At 44.7% G+C, this 11,865-nt stretch overlaps 1 protein-coding gene across 3 annotated transcripts in view; it reads right to left on the bottom strand.

Moving 5' to 3' along the window:
- LOC309375156 (uncharacterized protein) overlaps positions 1-9,778 on the bottom strand; it is a 55,994-nt gene extending 46,216 nt beyond the window's left edge. Inside the window, exons 1-4 of one of the 3 annotated variants that reach the window (XM_081920697.1) lie at positions 9,097-9,778; positions 7,138-7,293; positions 5,564-5,743; positions 4,677-4,811 (exon numbers count right to left, since the gene is read on the bottom strand). In XM_081920697.1, the coding sequence (XP_081776823.1) occupies positions 4,677-4,811; positions 5,564-5,743; positions 7,138-7,293; positions 9,097-9,457 (832 nt within the window). In that variant the 5' untranslated portion in view covers positions 9,458-9,778. The remainder of the gene's footprint in view (positions 1-4,676; positions 4,812-5,563; positions 5,744-7,137; positions 7,294-9,096) is intronic. The other 2 variants (XM_081920698.1, XM_081920696.1) reach the window with 2 other exon arrangements.
- Between the last annotated feature and the right edge of the window lie 2,087 nt (positions 9,779-11,865).

Here is an 11,865-nt window from a genome sequence, read left to right as displayed (position 1 = left end):
TGGGTAGGTGGTTCTCAAATCTGAGAACGTAGGAGCCTGCTCTGGAGAAGGTTGCCCTCCCCATGATGAAACAGGTGTGCAGTCTGGCAATGTTCCTGGAACCAAAGGCAAATGGAAAATTTCCAAGAAATCTTTAGAGGCTTCCTGTTTCTCTGATGTTCCCTAAAGGCACGGCACCATTCATACAGCTCTCAGATGTGAGCAAAGTTCCATTGAGCATCCGAACCCAGCTTGCTTCACTTTATTTCTTCAAAACAATCAACCCAGGAACTTGCCCAACAGCTTGATGCTTCAAAAGCAACACTGCAGCCCCCGAGGCATATTTCAACACCCCCTCCCTACCTTACATGGTGTCAAATTTCTGTGCAGTGATTGGTGAATGTAATAAAATAATAGATACCTCTAAATAGAATATAAAGTGTTATCCTTTAGTGACTGTAGTACAGAGGGAGGAGTAGGAAAAGCAATTTTCCCAGGGGCACCCCATGTTCTTAAAACAGAAATGCAGCCATAAGGAGTATAAAGACCATAAGTGCCTTGCCGCCTGTATATATGTTACTTTGAACAGCAACCCTGTGAGGGGAAGAGGGGTCTCCTAACAACTCTCAGCTCCCTTAAGAAACTATAGCAACCAGGATTATTTGGAGGAGAAGCCAGGGCTGTTTAAAAGCCAGGGCTATGAGGTAAAGGTAAAGGGTAAAGGGACCCCTAACCATTAGGCCCAGTCGTGGCCGACTGGGGTTGCAGCGCTCATCTCACTTTATTGGCCAAGGGAGCTGGCATACAGCTTCCGCGTCATGTGGCCAGCATGACTAAGCCACTTCTGAGGAACCACAGCAGTGCACGGAAACACTGTTTTCCTTCCTGCCGGAACTTTGACATGCTTTCGAACTGCTAGTTGGCAGGAGCTGGGACCGAGCAATGGGAGCTCACCCCATCGCGGGGATTCAAACCGCTGACCTTCTGATCGGCAAGCCTTAGGCTTGGTGCTGACCTTTAAAGCCCTAAATGGCCTCGGTCCAGTATATCTGAAGGAGCGTCTCCTCCCCCATCGTTCTGCCCGGACACTGAGGTCCAGCTCCGAGGGCCTTCTGGTGGTCCCCTCACTGCGGGAGGCCAAGTTACAGGGAACCAGGCAGAGGGCCTTCTCGGTAGGGGCGCCCGCCCTGTGGAACGCCCTCCCATCAGATGTCAAAGTGATAAACATCTACCTGACATTCAGAAGACATCTGAAGGCAGCCCTGTTCAGGGAAGTTTTTAATATGTGACATTTTAGTGTATCTTTCATCTTTGTTGGAAGCCACCCAGAGTGGCTGGGGAAACCCAGCCAGATGGGCGGGGTACAAATAATAAATTATTATTATTATTATTATTATTATTATTATTATTATTATTAGGCGACATCCGCATCCCAAAAGTGCTATGAACACTGCTTTAAATATACAGTGCAGATAGGCAAAGGAAAGGACCCCTGGTCAGTTAAGTCCAGTCAAAGGTGACTATGGGGCTGTGGCGCTCATCTCGCTTTCAGGCCAAGGGAGCCGGTGTTTTTCCACAGACAGCTTTGTGTGTCATGTGGCCAGCATGACTAAGCCACTTCTGGTGCAATGGGACATCGTGTCGGAAACCAGAGTTCACGGAAATGCCATTTTCCTTCCCACCACAGCTGTACCTATTTATTTACTGGTGTGCTTTTGAACTGCTAGGTTGGCAGGAGCTGGGACAGAGCAACAGGAGCTCATCCCATCACGGGGATTGACCTTCTGATCGGAAAGCCCAAGAGGCTCAGTGGTTTAGACCACGGCTGCACCCGCTCCCCTAGTGCAGATCGGACCTGTGAGTGTGCATAGGTAATGCCTTTTGATCCAGCTGGGCTACAGGGCAACGGTGTCTCTGAGTGGTTTAACAACCAGTCCCTCTTCCCTGGGAACTCTGGGGACTGTAGCTCTCTGAGGGGAATCGTGGTCTGCTAACAACTCTCAGGTCTCTTAACAGACTTCACTGCCCAGGTTTTTTTTTAAAAAAAGCATCCTCAGAACTTAATTTTGTTAAGGTTGCCGAGAATTGTTAGGGGACCCTTCACAGAGCTACAATTTTTTCATCATCGTTTTTAATTTGTATACAGTCTTTCTATCTTACAATACTGAAGGCGGTTTACAAGCTGAAGAAACAAAAAATGTACATCTTATAACAATATAATGCAGTACAAAAATGCGATAATAAAACATAACTTTAAAATAAGCAACCTACATCAAAAAGGTAGTATTCAACAATCATTAGAATAGTATAAAATTACAATATTAGCATATAAAAGTTAAACAGAAATTCACCCTTGTCAGTTACGATAAATAATTTCTAAACTATAATCAATAAAACAAGGGCAAAACACAGTACATAAAATAATACAATAGAAATTGAGAAGCAGAAACTAGAGGTTGGAGCAAGGCAGGTGGAAGAAAGCCTTGCCTGATTAAGTCTCTCCCCTCACAGTTCTTCCTCCAGGAACAGCTCCCTTCTGAGGACTCCTAGGGCCGGATGGTGGGGTAAGGCCTGTGGAAGAAGGCCTTGCCTGATGAAGTATCTTCCCTCCCAGTTCCTAGCACCCTCAACAAACTACGGTTCCTACTATTCTTCACAGGAAACTGCAACTGTTAAAGTACTATAAATGTCTTCTTCTTCTTTGGCGATCACTCGTAACCAAGTAAGATTGTCTTCCATAAACACGGTTTTAACAATGAGTCCGTAAATGACTGTAGAGGCCAATTCTGGATCCACACGTCCTTCCACAGTGGGGACATTGGCGGGAGTTGATCACGGTGTGAATTTGCCAAGTGTGCCTTCCTCTTAGCACGTTTCTCCCTTGCATCCTGAGTTTGAGTGTCTTCAAAGCCCATGACACCTTTGGTAAAGGCTGTTCTCCAATTGGAGCGCTCACAGGCAAGTGTTTCCCAATTGTAGTTTATACTACATTTCTTTAGATTTGCCTTCAGACAGTCTTTAAACCTCTTTTTGTTGACCACCAGCATTACGCTTTCCATTTTTAAGTTTGGAATAGAGTAGTTGCTTTGGAAGACGACAATCAGGCGTCTGCACAACATGACCATTCCAACGTAGTTGATGTTGAAGAATCATTCCTTCAACACTGGTGATCTTTGCTTTTTCCAGTACACTGGTATTAGTTTGCATGTCTTCCCAAGTGATGTGTAACATTTTTTTGAGAGACCATTGATGGAATTTTTGAGGAGTTGGAGATGCCATCCATAAGTGGTCCATGTTTCACAAGCATGCAGTAAGGCTGGTAGTACAAAAAGCATTTTGGTTTCCCTGAGAATGTCCCAGTCCTCAAACACTGTGCAAAAATCACTCTACCTCCACTCTACCTCCTTCCAAACCCAAATGCAGGTTCCAGCAGTTCAGGTGCTCCCCAATCCCCTTCTCACCACCATATCCTGAGCATGGTGGTTCCCAGGACTGCCAGGAAAGGGCAAAGTTGAAGGCTGAGCCCTTGGAAACCTGACCCATAATGATCATAAGACAGGTATGGGTTGGTCATGCTCCTCACACCATGATTGACTATCTTGAATGCAAAGTCACTCTTCTTCCAATTGCAATTGCTGTCGAAGCAGCAAGGCCCTGACTCGCTGGTGATATTTATAGGGCCGAAGGATTGGCTCTTTATAACATCGCAGGATGAGCGCTGGCAGGTCCTGATGGTCATGGGAACAGAGCTGGATCCTGTTGTGGGAAGGGAAGGGAAGGGAGGACAAGAAAGACACAAAATGTTAGGTATGAGGGGCATTGGCCCCCTTCTCTCAGCATGCATTGAGATGCCACAGGGAATCATGAAGAAATTGGAGCCTAAGGGGTAACCCACACCCACGCGTTCTTAGGGAGCAGGGACCCCTACACCTCTAAAAAGAAAATGGCCTGTTTTGCCTTAGAGTTGAGGGGAAAATCTGTGGGAGGAAGTTAAATTATTCAGGGGGGCAAATTCTGACATTGCAAGTGGTTGGACTAGATGGCGCTTGGATTCCCTTCCAACTCAACAATTCTGTGTTCTATGATTCTATAATGTTTGGCTTTAAGAAGTATTTTAATTATTTATTTTAACTTTGTAAGATATTTTATTATGTTTCTATTCTGCTATGTCGTTTACCTTTTGTAATGGCTTTGGCCATACACATGAATAATATTCGTATTGGTACATGTAAAGGAATCTCCATCAAGGGGCCCCAGTCACATCTGAACCTAGTAAGATGCATTTATTTCATTTAGAAACAGCTTGTCACATCCCATTTTTCGGTGTTCCCAAATTCTCAGAGCTGCTTGCTGCTGATTTATGATCATCATTATAATAAAAAGATGGTATTATTAAGATGCCACATCACCAAAAGGCCCACTGTAATCAACAGATCACCCTAAAGAGGGAATAAATCAGCAGACAATTGCTAAATCAGGCTTCACCAACTTCATGGACTCAAATTCCCATCAGTGACTGCCATCTTCTAGAGGGCACCAGGGCTGGCAAAAAAAGGGGTTTTCAAGTAAGACATAGGCAGCAGTGTTTGAATTTAGCCAGGTGCCAAGTTCTGATACTGGAAGTGAGCTCAGCTTGAGGGGAGGGGCTGTTTTTTGGGGGGCAGGAGCTGTGGAAGAAATGTCCTAGGCAAACTCACCTCCTCTATCTGAAATAGTAATGTTCATGCTGCCTTCGTAACACCGGTCGTAGTCTTTGCCACATTTCGTAGTCTCCTGCATGAATCTACTGGAGCTCCACCCAAAGCCTGTGTAACACTGGTTGGACCCAGTTACTGGAGTAAGAAATCAAAATGAAGAGCATGGGATTGGGGGGGGGGCTGGATTGAAAAAGGTCACTCCCCTTTGTAGGAGTCTCCCCCTTTTTCTGTCTCTTAAATAATGATAGGGGGAGAATATTTCGGTTTGCTTTGCATATCAAAGTGAGCCTACTTAATTTGCCCTTTTCAAAGGATTGGTTTCCTTAATCATACTCAGAGTAAACCCACCAAAATGAATTGGTATGTGTTTATGTGGATGAGTAAAGCGAGGAGTTATACTTCAAAATCTGAACTTTCCTAAATTTTGCAAGGCAATTTTCTAATTTAAAAATGGGTGCAAATCTTTGCACATATTGGGGGTTGTTGCCCTTGCTTTCTCCACTTGCCAAACCTGCCAGACTCTTCGCCAAACTCTACACCTGAGCACGTCCCTTCCCTTTACCCCTCACTCACCCCCCAGCTCACCCCTCCCCTACAGTGCCCCTCATGTTTCCACTCCCCCCACAGTTCCCTCCAAACTTTTCTCCGTTCTCTCGCTGCTAAATTACACCCTACATTACAGCCTAAAGCACTCCATCTTGTACATTTCTTGAGAAGTGGGATTACCTTTTCTTTGGCAAATGAGCCCAAGAGTTGGGGAACAGGGCCTTAGAAATCTCCAAAATTGAATTCTTCAAGCCTTCCTATTGACAACCACCCGCCCTACAAGTGAAACTGTGAGTTCTCACTTTCCTCTCAGGGGATCCTTAAAAATAAAAAAAAAATACCTATGTCCTTGATAGGAGTCTTGGGAACTTCTCTCGTTTTTGCATTGCAAAGGTCACCAAAACAGTAGCTCTGGTCAAATTGGATGGCAAAGTGACGGTCACCAGAGGTGACTGATTTTGTTCCATCCACAAGGTCCTTGCTGGCGCAGCCTTTGTAGCTCATTATCAAAACATCTTTATCTAAAACGGCGGGGGGGGGGGGAGAGATGTATAAATGCAAACAATAGATTGATGCTGTGGCAGGGTGTTCCAAAGACCTTATCTTGGCAATTATTGCTCTGGGGGTGACTTATACATGCTTTGGCGGGGTTATTGTCATTGTTTAGTTGTTTAGTCATGTATTTCAAAATTTAGTCATGTATTTCAAAGTCCAGATACAAAAGATTTTTGTTTGTTTCTTTGTTTGTTTTTGCCAAAGTTTTTCCCAAAGTTGTTGATGCCCAGACATTTCAGCGATTTCTGTTTCCAATGGCTGAATTCCAGGAATGTCTGGAAAATTTTGGATGTATGGGCAACTCTATACAGTGTAGGGTGGCTGCCAAAGCCCCCTGCCCATTTTTTCCCCTCTGGTTTTTCCCCCTCTGGTTCATGTCTAACTTGGTGCCATGGGTGGGCGGGTTTTTGTTCATGTGAGTGGCCCCAGAAAGTACTGAGAGTTCTTCCCACTTCCCACTTCTTCCTGTTTCCTTGTGACACACTTCCTGGCAGCTGTTTTACTTCAAAAGCTAGGTTGGAAACCAGCCCAAGTCTGTGGCCAAGCATCTGTGGGCCACCTGCCTGTGACAGAAGAGGTGGAAGGAATCCTGGATGGAGCAGTGGGTGTGGCTCTTGCTCTAGGACGCAGCCTGCATTGTAGCCATGCAAAGTCCAGAGCTTTTCCACACCCTCACATCTCCAAATCCTCCACTGAGGCAAGTAAGATGCAGATCATATTTCAAGCATGCAGTCCAGAATATCTGAAAGGTTCTGGCATGCAAATAGTTGAAACTATTTCAACATTAGTTGAAACCTTTGAACTAGGATATCAAAAAGAAATAACAAGCCAAGATTTATAAACCTGCGGAAGGTGGCTCTTCATTGGTGGCAGGAATCTATGCCCCTCCAGATTTCACAGAATTGTAGATATGGATGGGACCACAAGTGTCATCTAGTCCAATGCCAGATGTTGGAGTCCACTCACATCAGCCCCAGCCAGCATGGCCAATGGTTAGGGGTGGTAGCAGTTGAGAGCCAACCAATTCTGGAGGGGCCAGATGTCCCCTGTCTCTGCACTAAGCTATGGCTTAGTGTTACATCTGAACTGGGTCTGTGTCAACTCTCAGAAACAGCTAGGGATGCTTTTTATTAAAAAAAAGAAATAAATGGAGGCCAGGGGCTTGTACAAAGATCTGCAAATATAAAATAAAATGAATCAAAACATATTTTAAATACTTCAATTCTGAATGCATGCAAAGTATCATTTCAGGCCTCAGGTAATCCCGCTGGGAAATTTGGGGGTTGTAAGCAATTTCATGCTTTTCCTCTCTCAAAAATCTAGCAGCCACACAGGATCCATCTGACAGACCAGCACTTACCTATAGTTAATATAAGTTGTGCATCTATGCAAACGTTCTCAGCACTGGAGCAGTTGATAATACCGCTTTCTGGGGAGCTATGAGATGAGGAGTTGCCCTTGTGTGGAGTGGTAAGATTGACGGTGTTGGAACTATGACAGTTCAAGGCAGAAATTCCTGAAAGGAAGTGTGGGAAGAAAGGGCATGAGATCCTGGAGAAGCTATTAGCAATGTCTTTCTGCCTTGAAATCATCAGGGACTAGAAATTGCCCCCCCCTTTTAACATGAAAGCATAAGTTGTTTGGAGGCAGAAATTTGCACCAAGTGCCTGTTCTGAACCGCAGGCCCAAAGGAGGGGCCTGAGTGAGTGCTTTGATGAGCGGATACCACAGAAGGATTCAAAAATGTCAGAATGGCCAGTCCTAGAGATTTATTAAATCACAGGGTTGGATGAGACCAGTAGGGGCATCTAATCCAATGGCAGTTATTGGATTTCAACTCACACCAACACCAGTCAGATTTAACTTTCAAAACAGAACAATGACAACCAAATTATAGGCATTACACACACCCCAAAAGGCATTGTAGTTAACCTGAACTTATCCTAATATGGTATTTTAAAAAATGAAGAAGAATTTTTAAAAAACCAACAGCACAATTCAGATTTGAAAGCAAAGTATGAAGCTAAAAAAGAAAGAAAGAAAAACAGGTGGAGGCAGGCAGCTCCATGGGAGAGTACTTCACAGTTCCTCGTCCCAGTTATTTTTCCCTGGGTCAGTTTCCCACAGTTTTGAAAACACTACATTAGGCTGCTTAGCCATTGCCTCTCTACTGAGTTCCAGCATATTGCAAGTCAAACCACATTCACTTTCTGGGAAAGCTTTTGGGTGACATGACTCCACCTTCTCTTTCCCTGACACAGCCCAAACCTTCTCCTTCTTGCAGACAGGGCTAAACTCACCTCAAAGACACACTCCTCTCCACCAGCAGTACCCAAAAGGTGACTTAAGCAAGTCATAGCACATTCACTTTCCGGGAAACCTCCTGTGTAGGATTGCAATTTGTCCTCTTTTCCCAGGACATGTTCTCTTTTTTTCCTGGGCACACCCTCATTTTCAGGACTGAAATTTCTGCCTGGGAGGATTTTTAAAATTTGACTAAATGTCCTGGGTTTTGTTTGTTTGTTTGCTTGCTTGTTTACAAAAATCTAAGAAAAAAATCCTAGTGCATTAGACTCAGATCTAAGGCACCCGGCTAAGCTAGTCTGCAGCAGAGATTCACAACAGAGCAGCAGCTTAAACTAGCCAAATACTCTATCAATCCTTTCTCTGATCTAAAAGGATGCTGGCTCAGCTACAAGATCTGGAAGGAGTCTGGGAGGGCAAGAGTTAATATACCCCTGTCCTTAATAAGAGTCCTTATGTACATGTTAAATGCAAAAATCTTTCACCCAATATGGGGCTCAAACCCATGATCCTGTGATTAAGCCTCTCATGTTCTACCAGCTGAGCTATCCCAGCTCTTGAGAAGAGCCAGAGAAATCAACCCGAGAGGCAACCTATTCCTCTTTTAAAGCCATCCAGGTGGGCCCATCCCTGTCTCCTGTGGGAGGGAGTTCCATAGTTTAACTTTGCCCAGTGTGAAGAAGGTCTTTCTTTTATCTTTCCTGAATCTGCCAACTTTCAGTCTCAGTGGGTGTCCACTATTTCTAGTGCTTTGAGAGGGAGAGAGAGACACATAATTTTGGAGTATCTATCATGTGAACTCTCTCATATTATCTCTAAACTAAAACATCACAAATAATGCAAACTTTCCTCACAGGACAGTCGTTCCATCCCCTTGCACAGTTTTGGTTGCCCCTTTCTGAACCTTTTCCATTTACCTTGAAATTCCTCCTTGTTTCTCCGTGCAAATCTAGTTGCACCCACCCAACCACCCAGGTCTGCAACTCGAGGACATTCCAATAGCAATAACTGGTACCTGAAATAAGAAAGGTCATCGCCAGCAGTCCTTGCAGCACAACTATTGCAGCTCTCCATCTCAACATGACACCCTCCATGGTCTGAATCCGAGAGGCCCTCTGAGCCAAAGAACCAGTTTCCTGATGAGTCGTGGAGGAAAAGGAAAAGCAGTCCAAGATCTGAGAGAGTTGGGCTGTTTGGTTATATATATATATCACACACGAATGAGCTCGGTAGAGATTGGTGGGAGGGACTTCCTGAAAGACAACAGCAGTTCTGGTGATGGCAGGATTACGTAAAGAAGAAGGAAGCCTATGCAAACAGTAAGCAGCAACAGATGTGGATTCTGGCAATAAGGTAAAGGTAAACGACCCCTGCATGGTTAAATCCAGTCAAAGGTAACTATAAGGTGCGGCGTTCATCTCGCTTTCAGGCTGAGGGAGCTGGCAATTGTCTACAGACAGCTTTCCGAGTCATGTGGCCAAGATGACTAAACCACTTCGGGTGCAACAGGACACCGTGATGGAAGCCTGAGCGCATGCAGACGGCGTTTACCTCCCCACTATAGCAGTGCCTATCTATCTACTTAAAGTGACGTGCTTTCAAACTGCTAGGTTCAATATTGCAGATTCTGGCAACATGGAGCCCCAAGCTAGTACAAAATTTGGCACCTCCTAGCAATGGCAAACCTGCTGCACTGGTACAAAGCAAGACAGGCCCTTTCTTGCTCTCCCCACCCTCTTTTCCCATCCATTCTTCCTCTCCTCTTTCCAAGCCTAATGTTCCCTCCCTGGCAAAAAGAAATTAAAAATCACCAAGACAGTTATATCCCTTAAGATATTTGAAGATGGCTCCTCTCAATATATATATATAAAATAAACAAATTTTCCAGTAGCACCTTAGAGACCAACTAAGTTTGTTCTTGGTTCTTGGCATGCACATGAAAGCTTATACCAAGAACAAACTTAGTTGGTCTCTAAAGTGCTACTGGATAATTTTTTAAAAAATATATGTATTTCAACTGCGTCAAACCAACGTGGCTATCTACCTGAATCATGTCTCCTTTTTTTCCAGGCTAAACATACGCAGCTTCTTCAACTATTCCTCATAAGGCTTGTTTTCTAGAACCTCCTGGTCCCTTCCAACTTTATGATTCTGTGTATTATTTATTTATTCCATATTATTTATTTGTTGCATTTATTTACTGTATTTTTCTCCAAGGAGCAGAAGGTGGCATACAGGATTCCCCCTCCCCCATTTAATCCACCCAACAGCCCTGTGAGGTAGGTTGCACTGAGAGACAGTGACTGGCACAAGGCCACCCAGTGAGTTTCATGGCTGAGTTGGGGGTTTGAACCCCAGTCTCCCAGGTCCGAGTCCTCCTCTCTAACCACTACACCACACTGCTTCTACTCGAAGCCATTGGAAGTGGGATTGGGAGCATCAATAATGCCAGCTACGTTAGAAAAGGCTGCACAGGCTGTAGACTGGCAGATACAGTGGTGGTCTGGATGAGTGCCAATAAATTGAGACTGGCAAGACAGAGGCACTATGGGTAGGTGGTTCTCAAATTTGAGAACGTAGGTGCCTCCTCTGGAGAAGGTTGCCCTCCTCATGATGGAAGAGGTGAGCAGTGTTCCTAGAACAAAATGCAAATGCAAAATTCCCAGAAATCTTTAGAGGCTTCCTGTTTCTCTGATGTTCCCTAAAGGCACGGCACCATTCATACAGCTCTCAGATGTGAGCAAAGTTCCATTGGGCTTCCAAACCCAGCTTCAAAACAATCAACCCAGGAACTTGCCCAACAGGCTGATGTTTCAAAAGCAAGAGTGCAGTCCCCAAGGGATATTTCAACTCCCACTTCACATCTTGTTGTTGTTTAGTTGTTTAGTCATGTCCGACTCTTCATGACCGCATGGACCAGAGCACGCCAGGCACTCCTGTCTTCCACTGCCTCCCGCAGTTTGGTCAGACTCATGCTGGTAGCTTCAAGAACACTGTCCAACCATCTCGTCCTCTGTCGTCCCCTTCTCCTTGTGCCCTCCATATTTTCCAGCATCAAGGTCTTTTCCAGGGAGTCTTTTCTTCTCATGAGGTGGCCAAAGTATAGGAGCCTCAGCTTCATGATCTGTCCTTCCAATGAGCACTCAGGGCTGATTTCCTTAAGAATGGATCGGTTTGATCTTGTAGTCCATGGGACTCTCAAGAGTCTCAAGAGTTCCCATCTTACATGGTGTCAAATTTCTGTGCTGTGATCTGGCAATGTAATACAGTGGTACCTCGGGTTAAGAACTTAATTCGTTCTGGAGGTCCGTTCTTAACCTGAAACTGTTCTTAACCTGAAGCACCACTTTAGCTAATGGGGCCTCCTGCTGCCACCACGCTGCCAGAACATGATTTCTGTTCTCATCCTGAAGCAAAGTTCTTAACCCGAGGTACTATTTCTGGGTTAGCTGAGTCTGTAACCTGAAGCATATGTAACCTGAAGCATATGTAACCCGAGGTACCACTGTAAAATAATAGATACCTCTAAATATGATACAAAGTGTTATCCTTTAGTGGCTATAGCACAGAGGGAGGCCTGGGAAAATCAATTTTCCCAGGGGCACCCCATGTTCTTAAAACAGAAACCCAGCCATAGGCAGTATAAAAGCCATAAGTGCCTTGCCTCCTGTATCTATGGAAATACCATTTCTAGGAGAAATCATAAGAACACAGGAAGCTGCCTTATCCTGATTCAGAGTGTTGGTCTATCTAGCTCAGTAGAGGCAACAGTGACTGGCAGTGG

The sequence above is a fragment of the Podarcis melisellensis genome, assembly GCF_964234715.1.
Source record: "Podarcis melisellensis genome assembly, chromosome: 8".
NCBI lineage: Eukaryota > Metazoa > Chordata > Lepidosauria > Squamata > Lacertidae > Podarcis > Podarcis melisellensis.
Note: the sequence above shows the minus strand (reverse complement) of the source record. Positions and strands in the feature narration are given on the sequence as shown.